Consider the following 15,001-nt stretch of genomic DNA (forward strand, 5'->3'; position numbering starts at 1 on the left):
CTCTTTTTTTTTTTTCACTTATGGCAAAAAAAGACAAAAAGACAGGTGTTAACCCAAAGAACACACAGATATTTGAACGCCTTAGTTTCCTGCATCAAGCAGCTACTCTTATGACAACCATTCAATATGATACCCAATTAAAATCAACTTCAAAAAAACCTATCAAAGATTGGCAAGGTGATCCACCAGGCACTTTGTATGGCACTTCAAGATATTTGAATCATAATATGAAACAAATCACATCTCGTCTTGTTCTTCGACTGTAAGCGATTCCAGTATTGCTTCATGCTGTATTCACATATTATCTTATATTAGAGACCCGAGCATCAAACGAACTGTCTGTAAACGATGTGATACTTCTTTATTACCCTATCTTACATCAAAAAGCCGTATTCATTGTAAGTAAAATCAAATTTGTGTACTATATCTCATGTTATCTAGCTAAACCAGTGCCGTCTGTTATTCAAACATGTAAAATATGCAAAGCAAAAAAGAGATTTACTTCACAGAACCCAAATTATGAACTATTTAATCAAAGATCTGATGTGGTTGTTGCTGAAGCAGAACAATAAACCAAAACTTATGCGCTCTGTCATCATGATTTAAAATATATATAAAAAAAAAATTTATAATAAAATTCGTCATTTTATTATTTTTCCTTTTCCTTCTTATTCTTTTTTTCTTTCTTTTTTTATTACACAATAAACATGTCAACTACAAGTGATTATGATAATGATCAAGGACCTTCTTGGTCTATTCAAGACCGAGATTATTCAAGTTCAAGTTATTTTGACCAAGTATGTTTGATACACATAAGAACATATTAATTAATAAATAAATAAAAAAAAAAAAATAAAAAAAAAGAACTTGGCATCTTCAAGTACAGATCTCTTTCAACCTAAGCAAGATGAGTTTAAGGCAGAACCTATGACAATAAGAATAGACGACCCTCAGAAAAGCACGGACGGTTCTTTTATCACTTATAGAGTATTTACGATGGTAATTTTTAAATATGACATACCATGTGCTCATTTATTTATTAGACAGCACTTGAAATTTATTCTGTGGATAATAGGCCTGTACGACGACGATTTCGAGATTTTTTATGGCTACATAATGCATTGACCATTGAATTCCCAGCTTGTGTAGTACCGCCCTTGCCTGAAAAACATCGCATGAGTAAGTCCATTCGAGTTATGCTTATCTGATTAAAAATAGAATATGTAAAAGGAGATCGATTTGACCCCATGTTTATTGAACACAGAAGATTAGCGTAAGTAACAACTCACACAATCCTCACTGAAACATGCGATAGATTACAGTGGTTTATGGATAGAATAGCAAGGCATCCTTTGTTTCAAGCATCACAATATACAAGACTCTTTTTAGAGTCTACTGATTTTGTAAAGTAAATTATTGAGTATATGCACCTTTATGTACTTGTGTGTACTTATGGTTCTATAGCAAACAGATAAAAAAGTACAGACAAAGACAGCCTCTTTACAGAATTCATTCTTGTTTGGTTCGTTTTTCAAGTCATTGGTCAAAGTCAAAAAACCTGATCAAAAGTTTGTTGATATGAAAGAAACGATTGATAAGTTTGAAGACAATCTCAATATTGTAGAAAAGTTGTATTCAAGAATAGGCAAACGACAACAAGGTATATAGCTTAGGTTATATACATATATGTAATATACAATTAGGCCTTGAACAGCATTACACTCATTTTGCTGGCAGTATTCGGGGACTATCAGCATTAGAAACCAATGTAGATCAACCACTTAGGCAATTTGCAGAAGCAACTGAATCTTATGTTGAAGGATTAAAACAAATGGTAAAATCATTCTCCATTGTAAAATGTATTGATACTATGATATATATAGAGAGAACAAGAAGATTTGATGTTTCTGAATGATGTGCATGAATTACTAAACTACTGTAATGCAACCAAAGAACAATTATTAGAAAGAGATCAAAAGCAAGTTCAGTTTGAAGATCTTTCTACTGCTTTACAGTCGATTGTGTTGGAAAGAGAAAGAGTTTTGTACCCTGGCAAGAATTTAGGACATGGACCACATCATAGTGGTACAATCACTGAATTCATGACAGATAAAATGATGGACAATGGTAGAGCAAGACATGAACGCGTATTTAGACTGGAGTCTAAAATAAAACAAGTAAGTATGCCATTGATACTGTATGATATTGACTTGTTTAGCTTCAAGAAGAAGTAGCCAAAGCCAATGACGAGAACAATCAATATTCAAACCAAATGGTCAAAGAATTTGAAATATTCCAAAAAGCAAGGGAATCTGAATTGAAACAAGGATTGGCTGCTTATGCTGATTGTCATATTGATTTTTATAAAAAGGTAAAATGATGATTACAGATTCATTGTTAATTTAGAATTAGAGCATATCTATATGGGAGAATATTTTACCAGTATTGAATCAAATGCAATTAGATCAAGACTAATGCAAATAAAACACATTGCCAATATCTTGAACTTTCCCCTTTTTTCCCCCTTTCTTTCTCTCTTTCTTTCTTATGCATTTCTCGTTTAAGCAGGATTCTAAAGAAGATCTATTTAGGATAAGAGACGATGTCCAAGGAGTATTGGATCCATTAGATCAACCACTAGCAACCAAATGGGAATTATGGGGCTATTACCTTTATTACAATGGAGTGAGTTTAGTGTCAGTTGTGATTTATGTATTCATTGTTTTTTTTCTGTAGAACAATGGATATACAATCTATGGTTTTATGCCAATCATTCTTCAGTATTTGGCTCATCGGGGTGGATTTGATCCTGATACACCAAACATCAAAGGATGTAACATGCAAGACACGTTACAGCCTTGTCATGTAGCATGGATCAATACACCTGGAGGAATTCCTGTATCTTCTATGCTGCTCTATGTTCAATCAATTGCATTTTCAATCCAATTCTTCTTATTTACCACATTCAGTAGTCTGGCAGATTATGGCCATTGGAATCGCTTTATTTTACTATGCTCAACAGTGATTGGTTGTTTATTTCAAGCGTTACCAATAACACTCGTCAATGATGATGGTACTCACTGGAACATCATGATGGCTATCATGTGTATTGCTCTCATATCTTATGGTACTACCTTGGCTTTTTATGCAGCTGCTTTTCCTAACCTGAGGTAAAAAAGAAAAAGAAAAGACGCCTGCGTTGTTTAATTGTTGACGAGGGTTATTCTATAGTGATAATTTGCCGATTGTGAGATACGCTAAAGTCAATCCAAATTTATCAAACAAAGAAAAAGAATTAGTGATAGAGAGATGGCGTAATCATATCTCTGCTATATCTACCACATTCTCTAATATTGGATTCTTGGTGACTTCAGGTGCGTTATCAGGCGTATCGTTTCTTTCTTGGGAAGGCAAATATGACTTTCCTCCAGGCGTGGAGCATGTATTAGGTAATGCGCCAGTATATAACTTTATCTCTACAGTTGTGTGTGCTGGGTTTTGGGCAATCAATGCCATTCCCTATTTTGTATGGACACCGAGAGGAAGAAGGGGTCCACCTCTACCTGAAGGTGCTCATTATCTTACGTTTGGTTGGCAATCCATTATTCAAGCCCTAAGGTAAGTAACCACTCCTACATAGGCTAGGGTTAATCATTGATGTTAGAGAAGCACGTAAGCTTCGGTATCTTTTTATGTATATCCTTGCGTATTTCATGTTTTCAGATGCAGTATCGACAATTGGACAAATGTCGACCATCATTCAAGGTGAACTCACAGGGTTCTCGCCTCAACAGAATGTCATTTTTGGGCTAGTGACAGCCATTACTTCCATCTTGGGTTGTTTGTTTTTCCTGTGGATGTCGCAAGTATTTAAAATTCGTACTAAAACCAGTTTGTTATCCATTGTTGTTTTAACTGGGCTTGTACCTGTTTGGGGATGCTTTGGTATTTATTTTGATCAATTTGGCATCAAAGTAAGAAGGACACAGACATGACCATTGAAAACTCATTTTTTTTTCTAGACTCATCGAGAATTATGGGTACTGAACGTGTGGCAAGGCTTGTTTACAGCACCTATTTGGGCTTGGCAACAAACAATGCTTGCTGAACTCGTGCCTAAAGGGAAAGAAAACTTATTTTTTGGCCTTGCAAGCGTTGTCAATAAGGCTTCTTCATGGATAGGACCTGTGGTCATTGGTGCCATTACACAATCCACTTCTAATATTTGGAAAGGATGGCCATTCGTTTTAGGCTTGTTTGTCTTGGCTACCTTTATTCTTTGTTTCATTGACGTTGACAAGGCTAAATTAGAGTTGACTGAATACGAGAAAAACGTCGATAATTTTAATTGATTCAATATCCACCAGAATAGGAAAGCTTGTTTTTTTAATATTTTCTTGGCTTATTAAAAGCATACTAAAGGCAGTATTGTTGTACAGCATTACTCGAGGATTAGCTATTTTTATAGGACCTCGAGTATAGGCTATCAAAAAAGAAGTGTATGGTTGCATTCAAGGTTTTTGTGGCATATACATATCGCTTCTCTTTACCTCCCTCTCCTCCCCTTTTATCCGTGAAATAAAACTCTGTATTGCCATTACACCAGATTCATTTATGCGGTATTGAAATAGCAAAAACTTTATTTTATAGAGTCAATGGCAGTCATTCATCCATTCGAGATAAACATACATTAAACACGCGTTACTTTAGTCTACAAAGTTCATTGGGTTCATGAAAACTTGTCAAGCGTTGTTGTATAGGGTCAATAGCGGCATTTAAATATGTCAGGGTGACTCGATTCAAATGATCCAGGCCAAGTAGCTTTTTAAAGTAACTTGTATTACCAGTGTTGCTTCTCTTTTTTTTTAGATTTCATGTGTTTTCATATATTCTATATAGACTGGAAGAAGAAGAGGTATGCAGTCATTTATAATGTATATATATATATATATATAAGCACTAGACTATGCCAAGAATAAAGGCCCAATCAATGCTTCAATAAGGGATCTTCAAATTTCATTCTTGTAACGTAACTCAAGGATTGTAAGTCTAAAATAAGCCTAATCGTTTACTGCAAATGGTAAGGTGAAAAGAAGAAGAAAATCAGTTGTTTCTATTCTTGTCTCTTTATTAATAAAAAGCAGAATGTTAGTCTTCTTGATACGTAATTCATCAGATTGCAATGGCTTTCATCTACACAGAGCAAGACGATAGACTTGTACAACCAATGAAATAGATCGACAACTCTCTATGCCAATGAAATGCTGAAGAATATGACGATCCCACGTGCATACAAGACGATTGTCAGGTTTCAAGAAATCAGGCCCCGGCCTAAAATGCAACGTCACAAAGCCAAAATATAAAAAAAATCTAATTAGCGCCCTTTACAGTCGAAAAAGCATAAAGCGTAAACTGATTCCTTCTTTTTTTTCTCTCCTCTCTCTCTCTTTTTCTTTCTTTCTTTTCTGTAATTTATCAATGATGATCTCTTCAGTGCCTCTTTCTCCTCCTGTCACTCCAAAAGACCAATTCGAAGACACAATTGAATTGTCTTTACCTTCTACACTTGTTGGACGCCTTTCAATCCCATCTTCACCACCTCATTACTCAGCAGATCAACGTCGAAAATCCAATGCCCGCCGTTATAGTCGAGCCATGGCAACACCCGATAAAGACGTCATTGCCTTTAAGGATCCATTCCCTGTCAACCATGGTCGCTCTAAAAAGTCAATACCTCGTCGATCTCCCTCGCCTCATACCCGAGGCAGCTTTACCATGGACGTTTTCAACGGAGTTTCAAGAAAAAGACGGAATGAAGAAATGACGGAAGTGACACAGAACCAGCCAACGTACGCCAATATTTTAACAACGGAACGCCATATCAAAAAATCAAAAACAGATGCTGCCGCTGCTTATGATCGTGTGGATATTTCCATGAGTGATCAAGATGTCTTTGATGATCCTGACTGGATTCCTGACATGAGTGTGTTTGAACATTCACCTGCTGTTAAGGTTGTATGGAAAGGTAAAAAAAAAAAAAAATTTTTTTTTTATGAATTGTTATTCATACCTTGATAGGATCTCCTTTGGCCATTCATCATTTACCTTATTATGATATGTTACATCCCGGTGAAGTCAACATTGCATCCACTTTACGCTTAACACCCGAACAATACTTAAAGTGTAGACGGTCGCTTATCATGGCCGCCCAAGAATTTGACAAAATGGACGTCGCCTTTAGAAAATCTGATGCACAGAAATGTGTACGGATTGATGTAAACAAGACTAGCGCACTCTGGAGTGTGTTTAACCAATTGGGATGGTTCAGTCCTACCTCAAGTTCTCACTAATTTCTATGTACAAAGCTCCTTTCCCTCTTATTATAAGCCCTTTTTTTTTCTCTCTTTCTCTTTTCCCATTTGGATTAGACTGTATATTTTCTTTCCAAGATTGCCACACTTTTATTATTGTTTTCTTTTCTATCAAGAAAAGAAGAAAAAAATGTACATTTGTATGATAACAACAAGAGCTTCTTTTTTTTTTTTTTTCTTTTCCTCCATTTTTTTTTTTTACCTTTGATCTCTTTATGAAAGAATCTATATGAAGAATAAACTTTTTTTTTGAAACCTATTTAACTTAATTTATTCAATCTATTTAATTTACATAAAAAAAAATTAGGCAACCCCCTTTCATTGCATTTTTTTAATATGCATATTTGTTGAAAAACAAAGGCATTCTTTGTTCATGACAGGATGAAAGTGCACCCTTTATTTTTTAGAGATTAGCCATTGTGCACTTTTATCGTAATGATCATCACATGACATTGATGGAATAATGGTAACAAGAATTGCTTTGATCAAAAGGATAATCTGAAGGTTTAGACTCATGTCTGTATTTTGAGAAAAGGAATGTAGTGTATGAAAACAATACGTACGTGCCTTTGTCATTGAATATCGATCAAGCTTTCCAAATATGAAATGGCTTGAAATTGTGTGCAACATGGGACAAATTGGAAGGGGATTTTTTTTTCTTCTTCTTTGATCAAGAGTCATCATTATATGCACTGACTATCAAACACAGAATGGCTTAAAATAGCATCTAAAAAAGACTTGGCAGGCTCAGAATAATCTTAATGTGTGGCTGAATTTCTGTCTATCCATGCTGTTGACATTTCTTCTAAATATATAGTGTGATACAAGGTCTTTATGCATGAGGATTCATATTAGTTGAATAGACAGGTGGTTGATTTATTTGACAACATGTCTATTTAAAGTCCGTAAAGAAATGATCTACATCTTTGTTGCCAAGATATTCACCTAGAAAAAGAAAAAAGAAGAAAGAAAAAAGGAACAATGAATAGTTGTTCAAGGAGAAAAAGAGGGCTTAAAAAAATTTTTTTTTATGTTATTTTTGTGAATTATGTATGTGGCGCATAAAAATCTCCCCTTAAAACTAGTTGCTCAAGTTAAAATTACCTTTTCTTTTCTTTTCTTCATGTCATTCACCACAAACAAAAGTTCGAAAAAGATACTTGCTGTATCAGCCATTCTTGTCCTTTTGTTTCTACTGTATCTTTCTAGTCTGTTTTCATTTACAGTCCATAAGAATGACACTTTATGTACAAAGAATGACAGCAAACACCTTCTTCCACTCAATATACCCTCTTTGTCTCTTGTGACAAAGAACAAGCTATTTACAGACTTTAATAAGCTCACATCTTCTTCTAAAAGAGCAAAGCAAAAGAAAGAAAAGATCCTTGTTCTCACACCTCTCAAGGACGCTGCACGTTACCTGGATCGCTATTTCGAACTACTGGACCAAACTTCATATCCTAACCACCTTATCTCACTTGGCTTTTTAGTGTCCGATTCTACAGATGATACCATCGACGCCCTGGAGAAACATGTTGAACGATTCCAGTCTAGAAATCGATGGAGTTGGCAAGACCAGCCGTTTGATTCAGTCCATATCTTTAAAAAGGACTTTGATTTTGAATTACCGAGTGATAAGCGACACACGTATGAGATGCAGCCCCTTCGACGCAGTATCATGGCTCGATCTCGTAATTGGTTGTTGTCGGCTGCCTTAAGACCTGATATTAGCTGGGTTGCTTGGATTGATGTGGATGTGGTGGAATATCCAGAAAGTATTTTTGAAGACCTGATGCATGCTGATGCTGACGTGGTGGTACCTAATTGCTTACTGCAGAGAGAAGATCATGCATTTTGGGCTTATGATAAAAACAACTGGCAAGAAACAGAAAGGTCAAGAGAAATTCAGGAAGGATTAGATCCGGATTTTGTCTTGTTGGAAGGCTATTATGAATTCCCCACACATCGTTATTTGGTAGGTTTATAAACATACATACAAAAAAAAAAAAGATATATATACTAATACAATTTCCTTCACTAGATGGTGGATATGCCTACTGATGTTCCTAAAGATTATAAAGTACCTTTGGACGGTGTAGGGGCTACATTTACACTTGTGAAAGCACATGTGCATCGTGAAGGAGCTAATTTCCCAGCATTTACATATCAACATCAAGTAGAAACAGAAGGATTTGCTAAAATGGCCAAATCTATGGGGTTCTCAGTCTATGGTCTTCCTGGTTATATTATTTATCATATTCAGAACAGTTAATTTATTTCATGACATATATGTACTATAAATACAACCTAGTATGCTTATAATGCAATGGGGCCAATCTATGTATTTTGTTGTTGTTGTTGTTTCCAAAGATAGGTGCACAGACGTATGGATGCCATCTCATAAGAGAGAATTTGATTCCGATTGGGAATCGAGTCATGTTGAATTTCAGCAAATAAGAAAAGAAAGAAATTTTTTTTTTTAAAAAATACATTCATTTTACCCTTTCTTTCTCTAGATTTACCCAGTTATGTCACAAGCTTCAGGTTCTATCGCCAACCGTTTTGTTCAGAAAATTACTTCCAAAGAATTCAAAGGCTATTTAATGAGGTGAGTTATTCTCTATACTATATCTTCTTATTGACTCTATTATTATAGTACTGTACGTGTTTATCTATAACCATAAGCGAAATATAACCCCCCCTTTTTTTTAATAGCATTTTTGGGGCCCTGTTGTCAACTGGGGTCTTCCTATTGCTGCCATTGCAGATACTCAAAAGGATCCTAGTCTAATTTCTGGCAACATGACAACAGGTAAATAGTCTATCTATGTATATCATCATTAAGTTTTTATTTGTTAGCTTTATGTCTTTACTCTGCTCTTTTCATGCGTTTTGCTTTGGCTGTTCAGCCCAAGAACTATTTGTTGTTTGCTTGTCATGCTGTCAATGAAGCAGCTCAATTAACTCAAGGTTACCGTTACCTTCAATATAACCAGTAAGTCTATAGTGTATATAACAAGTGTGTTTATTGTGATTAGTTTCGGTAAAAAGGAAGAAGTCTCCAAGGTTGTTAAGGAATCTGCTTAGACAAATAACAATAAAGTGGGGATTTATATATCTAATGTTGTACGTGCATTTAAACCTATTGTCTCAATAGCCCGAGAAAAGGCTTTACTGTTGATTGATTTTTGTGAATCCATATTGTAAAAAGGATTGCAGATATTGGATACATAAGCAGAATGGATCCTTTTAAACAACTATAAAGAAGGTCAATAAAGAAAGATAGAAAGAGATTCAATTACCGCTTTCATGTCTGCATCACGAATCGTGCCATCGGTCACAGAGACAACAACCACTAGTTTAACGCGCGTATTAGTGACATAGCCATAACTAGGAAAAGTTAATAGATAGTTGTATATATATATGATTACACTGCCAAGTCTTCCATAGCATACAGTAAACCCAGATAAGAATCAAGGTTTTTGGGTCCATTGGCAACTATGGAATGAGTATATGAATGAACCGTATGTTGTCTTACTCCTTTCTTCAATGACATCAATAGATGTATGTGCAATATAGTGGTATTTCAAATCTGGATGAGATGTACTAAAGTTCTTTATAAACAAAGGGTTGTTCTATGGTAACATGTAAGTCTACATTTTGATACTTGTTTTACATTACTTGTTTGCCAATCAGTGCAATACAGTTGATTTCACTACTCATATTAAAATTTAAAAAAGAAAAGAAAAAAAAATTGGCTTAAAACGGAAGTGTCCTTTTTTTTTTATTATTATTTCTTTACCTCCTTTTTCTTCTTTTTATTTATTTATATATATATATATATATATATATACACACAATGAACATTGACGCTTGCATCGAGTCAATCAAGGAATGCAAGTATTTACCAGAAAACGATATGCGACAACTATGTAACAAGGTATATATATATTTTTAATACTCCTCCTATGTTTTAATTTCATACTCTAGTTGAAAGAGATACTTGCAGAAGAGTCTACTGTGGTCCCAGTCAATGCACCAGTGACTTTATGTGGTGATATTCATGGACAGTTTTATGACCTTGTCAAGATATTTGAAGTAGGAGGTGATTTACCACAGACATCCTATATATTTATGGTAAAAAACAACAACAAATCTATGCTATCTTATATTCATAATAGTGTAGGGTGATTTTGTGGATCGTGGTCGATATTCACTAGAGACATTGACCTTATTGCTGCTATATAAAGTCAAGTAAAGTATAGATAACACGAAATGCTTGTTCTCATCAACACTAGATATCCTGATCGTATTACACTCACAAGAGGCAATCACGAAAGTCGTAATGTCACTCGAGTCTATGGATTTTATGATGAATGTTTAGCAAAATATCAGAATTCAAAGGTCTGGGAATGGTGTTGTACTGTCTTTGATTATTTGCCATTAGCTGCTGTAAGTCTATAGTTTACACATACACAGATATAGATCTCTAATAGAATAAAGGTGATTGATGGCTCTGTATTTTGTGTTCATGGTGGATTATCCCCTGAATTACCTTCGATTGATTCGATTCGGTAAAGTACAAGAAAATCATTCCATAGTATTAAACAAAAAGATATTTAGTACATTGTTTCGAATGCAAGAATTACCACAAAGTGGTGGTCATTGTGGTAAGTTTATAGATACACAATCTACTAAACTGACCCCCCTCCCTCCTTCTTCTTAGACTTATTATGGTCTGATCCAGAGACACAAGTAGAAGCATGGGCTATTAGTCCAAGAGGAGGAGGATATCTATTTGGACCTGTGCCTACGACAGCAGTAAGTAAACCCTCCAGATTTGAATGTACCTTATTCTCTATAGTTTTGTCATAATAATGGTATTGGTTTGATTGTCAGAAGCCATCAATTAGTAGATGAAGGATACAATTATCCTTTTGAAGAAGGTAACTTGGTGACATTATGGTCAGCACCCAATTACTGCTATCGATGTGGAAACAAAGCTGCTATCCTTAAGATTCCAGAAGAAAGTCGCCCTATTGTGTCTAGTGACTATACCATCTTTTTAGAAAATGATGTACAAGGCGACACTACAACCATGGCTAATGGACCTGGTAGTCAATACTTTATATAAATTTATTACAAAATAAGACATTTTTTTGACTTTTTCTTGACTGGAGGTTCTAATGCAGCCACAATAGCTTCATCAAATACGTTCTTGAGGCCCTTTTGTGTTAGGGCAGAACATTCAACATATTTGACAGCTCCTAATTCACGAGCCAGTCTTTCACCTGCATCAAAACTGATCGGTCTTTGTTTTTGTCGAGCTAATTTTTCAATGACAGCAGGATCATCACGTAAATCAACTTGCGTACCAACAATCAGGCAAGGAACACCAGGGCAATGATGATGGACTTCTGGGAACCATTTTTCTTTCACGTTTTCAAATGATGCTGGCGAAGTCACAGAGAAACAGACCAAAAAGACATCTGTTTGAGGATAAGATAAAGGTCTTAGACGATCATAATCTTCTTGGCCTGCTGTATCGAATAACCCAAGTGTATAAGGTTCTTCACCTAAAGAACAGAAAGTTAATAAGTGACCCTATTATCTCTTTGTATATATACCAATCATGACAGTAACAGCATAGTTATCAAAGACCTGAACAAGTCGTTAGTTAAAAGGGAGGGGGGAATGAATCACCTATATATAATACTTTACTGTAGGCACATATTCAGAGGGGAATTTATTTGTTGTATATGAAATAAGTAAACACGTCTAGAGAGGATGATTAAGCTCATGAACACTAGATTATTCTCCTACACTTACTTTACCAACTGCACCATCACCCACTACAACACACTTGATTGTCTGCATCTTGTTTATAAAAAGAAAGAAAAGAAAGAAAGAAAAAAATATGAAAAAATGCTCAATTTTACCCAATAAAGAAAAATAGAAGCACCACCCTAACACTGTGGAAAAAAATAAAAAATAAAGGGACAAGTCAAGTGATATCTATTGCTTTATAAACACGTGCAGTGTATACATACACCCCATATAAACACACACGCATGAATAAGATACGGAGTGTCAATATATATCTTTTTTTTTTTGTAAACAATGTTCCTGTTTATTTAAAGTCTTAAAGATGTCATAATGAGTGATAATTAAGACTGGAGGGGTATGATGTGCAATAAGAAGGGGGAGAGGAAAGATGCGTAAGTTTGGCTAGTAAGGAAAGTGATTTCAGTCAAAAAGTATAAGTTCTTGTTCATCGGAGAGTACAGCAGAAAAGGTGAAGGGTGTGGAATCAAAAACCAAACACCAATGGCTGGACCATAGACCTTCCAATGTGCTAGCGCAGATTTGTTGTGTGAATAGGGCTGGGAATGCAGAATGACTGGAGCGACTGATGGTGGTACGGAGATTGAGGAGTTGTCGTAAGAGGTGAATTGAAGGAGCGGTAAGAGAAGGAACGATATATGTGGAGAGGATGTGACACCAGATTTTGTATTTGACTGGACAAAGAAAGTTGAAATGGTCAAGTGTGTCAATGGTGTTGCGACGGAAGTAAGGACAGTGAATGCATTGAGGGCTAGTGATGAGCTTCGGTAATTTTTGGTGTAGGTAGAAGCGAGTGTTGATGTTTTTGTGTAGGAAGCGGAACCAGATGTTGCGGGAGCGATGTGTGATTTGAAGTGACCAAAAGGCTTTCCAATTAGGGACAATGTCAAAAGGTGAGGTGGGTGTAGGAATGTGTTGGGGAAGTAAGGCTTTATAACCAGAAATAGTGAGAGGTGCAGGTCTGAAAACTAGTGATGAGGAGACAGATTGAAAGTATGTAAGTGTGGTGACATAGGATTGCAGGCAAGAAGGATGTAGGATGTTGCAAGTGTTAAGGGGAGGTGTGATCATAGTAGATTCAAGGTGAGCGAGGACAAATGGTTTGAGAAATAGTTTTTATTTGTGGATATGTTTGAAAATTTGAAGGGGGATACGACGGTGTTGAGTCAATGTATTGCATGTGCGGTATTTTATGGATAGAGATTGAGTATCGTGGATGAATAGATCGTGACCAATGAGGCGGGAGAGATCAGAGGGTTTGCGGAAAAGAGAATCAGGCGGTATAAAGGAAAGGAAGATGGACCAGAGGGTTGTGGGTGATGAATGAAAATTTCAGAGACAGGAAAACGGAGACAGACTTGAAGAGGGACTTGACAGGACTCGAAATTGTGTGATAATGCATCGACGGCTTGGAAATACTGTATTTTGCATATGAACATCCATGATCTGTAATTAAAATTCCGCTACTTTGGCTTTTCTTGTATATTGTGAAGCGAGAAATGAAGCTAAACTATGCTATTCAACAACATGAAGAGATCACTGCTCAAGACAATAAGTTAGTCCTTGCTTCTGTCTCTGACACTCAAGATCCTTCTTCTCCTATGATATACATCCTTAATATTTATGTCCCTGCTGAGAGAACCGGTAGACTCCACTTCTTTAGAAGTTTAGCTGCCAACCAAGCTCTTATGACCCAATTACGTTCTTCCACTGTCCCAACCATCACCGTTGGTAATTTCAATTATGACATTCACAAAAAATCAAACATAGACGCAGATTGGGCCACTCTACTGTCTGTACTATACCATAGTTGTTTTGAACATGAACAGCTACCTACCTTTGTTGGCACCACCGGTAATCGTAGCCATATTGATTACATTTTTTGTTCATCATCACATGCATCCAATATCAAATCCATGTCACAATCCTTTGTTAAGTACAGTTGGACAGATCATGCTCTACTGACGACCCATTATCAGCTTTCTTCAGCCGCAATGGGAAAGGGATCCTGGAAGGGTAATCTATTTTTGGCAAAATTGGCTGCTTTTCGAGAGGGTCTTACGGATCACATAACAAAACACGTTGAGCAAGAAAACCTACTTGATCCAAACTCTGGTAAATCCGCTCGGGACATTTGGGATTAATTAAAAGCACAAGTCAAGTTATACACTCGGAGTTTTCAGTTAAATAAGCTCAATTGGAGAACGAAAACCATTAAGCGTTTACAATCGAAACGAAACAGAATTCTTCGAGAGTATAAAAATACAGCTATATTGTCGTCTTTGTTGCCTTCAGTAGAATCCTTACTTAGTACACTACAAGAAGAGATGGCTGCAATTGATCAGTTGAAAGCAGGCAAAGTCTGGCGTGAAAAAGGAGAAAAATCTGCTGGCTATCTTAAACGATTGGCTACTACTCGTTCTTCTCAAAGGTCAATTCTTGCACTTCGAGACCCTCAGACTCAGACTCTTGTCTCCACTACTGCAAGCCTAACTGCTGTCATGGTTGACTTTTACAAGACTTTGTACAAGCCTGACCGCATTAATTTAAGGGATGTACGATCACTATTGAGTTCTGCCCACCGGCAAATTACTACTGAGCAAGCATCAACATTGATCAATCCGTTCACTTGGGATGAAATCTTAGATGCAAGCAAACGCTCTCCTCGAAAAAGTAGTCCTGCTAGTGATGGTTTGCCTTATGAAATTCTTGGTATTGTCCTTCGTATCCCTTGCCTAAAGCCTCTAATACTTTAAGTATACAACGATACTTTGTCCCGGTCTCTT

The 15,001-nt window shown here is 36.1% G+C and overlaps 10 protein-coding genes across 10 annotated transcripts; 7 read left to right on the forward strand and 3 right to left on the reverse strand.

The window, feature by feature from the left end:
• Nucleotides 1-7: 7 nt before the first annotated feature.
• On the forward strand, nucleotides 8-664 carry B0P05DRAFT_540260 (uncharacterized protein). Its single transcript, XM_051578047.1, has 3 exons — nucleotides 8-262; nucleotides 316-398; nucleotides 442-664. The coding sequence occupies exons 1-3, from the start codon at nucleotides 21-23 to the stop codon at nucleotides 570-572; spliced, it is 456 nt and encodes a 151-aa protein (XP_051435229.1). The 5' UTR covers nucleotides 8-20; the 3' UTR covers nucleotides 573-664.
• A 68-nt stretch (nucleotides 665-732) lies between these two features.
• Nucleotides 733-2,475, forward strand: B0P05DRAFT_579104 (uncharacterized protein; the record flags this gene model as incomplete). The annotated part of the gene is made up of 10 exons (XM_051581901.1): nucleotides 733-797; nucleotides 882-999; nucleotides 1,044-1,179; nucleotides 1,219-1,273; nucleotides 1,316-1,403; nucleotides 1,537-1,660; nucleotides 1,704-1,834; nucleotides 1,884-2,147; nucleotides 2,219-2,371; nucleotides 2,413-2,475. The coding sequence occupies 10 exons, from the start codon at nucleotides 733-735 to the stop codon at nucleotides 2,473-2,475; spliced, it is 1,197 nt and encodes a 398-aa protein (XP_051435230.1).
• A 288-nt stretch (nucleotides 2,476-2,763) lies between these two features.
• On the forward strand, nucleotides 2,764-4,352 carry B0P05DRAFT_579105 (autophagy-related protein 22-like protein; the record flags this gene model as incomplete). Its single annotated transcript, XM_051581902.1, has 4 exons — nucleotides 2,764-3,170; nucleotides 3,232-3,618; nucleotides 3,665-3,974; nucleotides 4,023-4,352. The coding sequence occupies 4 exons, from the start codon at nucleotides 2,764-2,766 to the stop codon at nucleotides 4,350-4,352; spliced, it is 1,434 nt and encodes a 477-aa protein (XP_051435231.1).
• Nucleotides 4,353-5,405: 1,053 nt separating this feature from the next.
• On the forward strand, nucleotides 5,406-6,571 carry B0P05DRAFT_540282 (uncharacterized protein). Its single transcript, XM_051578048.1, has 2 exons — nucleotides 5,406-6,025; nucleotides 6,079-6,571. The coding sequence occupies exons 1-2, from the start codon at nucleotides 5,479-5,481 to the stop codon at nucleotides 6,348-6,350; spliced, it is 819 nt and encodes a 272-aa protein (XP_051435232.1). The 5' UTR covers nucleotides 5,406-5,478; the 3' UTR covers nucleotides 6,351-6,571.
• Nucleotides 6,572-7,494: 923 nt separating this feature from the next.
• B0P05DRAFT_579106 (Anp1-domain-containing protein) lies at nucleotides 7,495-8,643 on the forward strand (the record flags this gene model as incomplete). The annotated part of the gene is made up of 2 exons (XM_051581903.1): nucleotides 7,495-8,346; nucleotides 8,413-8,643. 2 exons carry the CDS (start codon nucleotides 7,495-7,497, stop codon nucleotides 8,641-8,643), a joined length of 1,083 nt encoding a protein of 360 aa, XP_051435233.1.
• Nucleotides 8,644-8,836: 193 nt separating this feature from the next.
• Nucleotides 8,837-9,660, forward strand: B0P05DRAFT_79304 (mitochondrial pyruvate carrier). Its single transcript, XM_051583864.1, has 4 exons — nucleotides 8,837-8,979; nucleotides 9,028-9,031; nucleotides 9,087-9,183; nucleotides 9,231-9,660. Exons 1-4 carry the CDS (start codon nucleotides 8,900-8,902, stop codon nucleotides 9,368-9,370), a joined length of 321 nt encoding a protein of 106 aa, XP_051435234.1. The 5' UTR covers nucleotides 8,837-8,899; the 3' UTR covers nucleotides 9,371-9,660.
• Nucleotides 9,343-10,125, reverse strand: B0P05DRAFT_540294 (Sedlin). Its single transcript, XM_051578049.1, has 5 exons — nucleotides 10,053-10,125; nucleotides 9,910-10,006; nucleotides 9,803-9,869; nucleotides 9,674-9,761; nucleotides 9,343-9,628 (listed from the first exon to the last, which is right to left on the reverse strand). Exons 1-5 carry the CDS (start codon nucleotides 10,092-10,094, stop codon nucleotides 9,482-9,484), a joined length of 441 nt encoding a protein of 146 aa, XP_051435235.1. The 5' UTR covers nucleotides 10,095-10,125; the 3' UTR covers nucleotides 9,343-9,481.
• A 76-nt stretch (nucleotides 10,126-10,201) lies between these two features.
• B0P05DRAFT_540314 (Metallo-dependent phosphatase-like protein) lies at nucleotides 10,202-11,523 on the forward strand. The gene is made up of 8 exons (XM_051578050.1): nucleotides 10,202-10,311; nucleotides 10,362-10,508; nucleotides 10,558-10,625; nucleotides 10,670-10,823; nucleotides 10,875-10,945; nucleotides 10,995-11,041; nucleotides 11,098-11,192; nucleotides 11,236-11,523. The coding sequence occupies exons 1-8, from the start codon at nucleotides 10,231-10,233 to the stop codon at nucleotides 11,503-11,505; spliced, it is 933 nt and encodes a 310-aa protein (XP_051435236.1). The 5' UTR covers nucleotides 10,202-10,230; the 3' UTR covers nucleotides 11,506-11,523.
• Nucleotides 11,511-12,256, reverse strand: B0P05DRAFT_509500 (cell division control protein 42; the record flags this gene model as incomplete). Its single annotated transcript, XM_051575586.1, has 4 exons — nucleotides 12,201-12,256; nucleotides 12,093-12,149; nucleotides 11,999-12,032; nucleotides 11,511-11,947 (listed from the first exon to the last, which is right to left on the reverse strand). Exons 1-4 carry the CDS (start codon nucleotides 12,246-12,248, stop codon nucleotides 11,511-11,513), a joined length of 576 nt encoding a protein of 191 aa, XP_051435237.1. The 5' UTR covers nucleotides 12,249-12,256.
• A 446-nt stretch (nucleotides 12,257-12,702) lies between these two features.
• Nucleotides 12,703-13,630, reverse strand: B0P05DRAFT_540325 (uncharacterized protein; the record flags this gene model as incomplete). The annotated part of the gene is made up of 1 exon (XM_051578051.1): nucleotides 12,703-13,630. A coding segment is annotated over exon 1 (327 nt), but the record flags the coding sequence as incomplete, so codon positions are not given.
• Nucleotides 13,631-15,001: the final 1,371 nt, after the last annotated feature.

Source organism: Gilbertella persicaria, assembly GCF_025201335.1.
Source record: "Gilbertella persicaria strain CBS 190.32 chromosome Unknown B0P05scaffold_18, whole genome shotgun sequence".
In the NCBI taxonomy this organism is placed as follows: Eukaryota; Fungi; Mucoromycota; class Mucoromycetes; order Mucorales; family Choanephoraceae; genus Gilbertella; species Gilbertella persicaria.

Coding starts and splice junctions, on each gene's coding strand:
- B0P05DRAFT_540294 (XM_051578049.1), bottom strand. CDS start 10,094: ATGAGTAGTGAAATCAACTGTATTGCACTGATTGGCAAACAA. Junction 10,007..10,052: donor TTGCACTGATTGGCAAACAA/GTAATGTAAAAC, acceptor ATGTTACCATAG/AACAACCCTTTGTTTATAAA. Junction 9,870..9,909: donor TGATGTCATTGAAGAAAGGA/GTAAGACAACAT, acceptor CTCATTCCATAG/TTGCCAATGGACCCAAAAAC.
- B0P05DRAFT_540314 (XM_051578050.1), top strand. CDS start 10,231: ATGAACATTGACGCTTGCATCGAGTCAATCAAGGAATGCAAGTATTTA. Junction 10,509..10,557: donor AGACATCCTATATATTTATG/GTAAAAAACAAC, acceptor ATAATAGTGTAG/GGTGATTTTGTGGATCGTGG. Junction 10,626..10,669: donor TTGCTGCTATATAAAGTCAA/GTAAAGTATAGA, acceptor CATCAACACTAG/ATATCCTGATCGTATTACAC.
- B0P05DRAFT_540282 (XM_051578048.1), top strand. CDS start 5,479: ATGATGATCTCTTCAGTGCCTCTTTCTCCTCCTGTCACTCCAAAAGAC. Junction 6,026..6,078: donor TGTTAAGGTTGTATGGAAAG/GTAAAAAAAAAA, acceptor ATACCTTGATAG/GATCTCCTTTGGCCATTCAT.
- B0P05DRAFT_79304 (XM_051583864.1), top strand. CDS start 8,900: ATGTCACAAGCTTCAGGTTCTATCGCCAACCGTTTTGTTCAGAAAATT. Junction 9,184..9,230: donor TTCTGGCAACATGACAACAG/GTAAATAGTCTA, acceptor TTTATTTGTTAG/CTTTATGTCTTTACTCTGCT.
- B0P05DRAFT_540260 (XM_051578047.1), top strand. CDS start 21: ATGGCAAAAAAAGACAAAAAGACAGGTGTTAACCCAAAGAACACACAG. Junction 263..315: donor TCTCGTCTTGTTCTTCGACT/GTAAGCGATTCC, acceptor ATCTTATATTAG/AGACCCGAGCATCAAACGAA. Junction 399..441: donor ATCAAAAAGCCGTATTCATT/GTAAGTAAAATC, acceptor CATGTTATCTAG/CTAAACCAGTGCCGTCTGTT.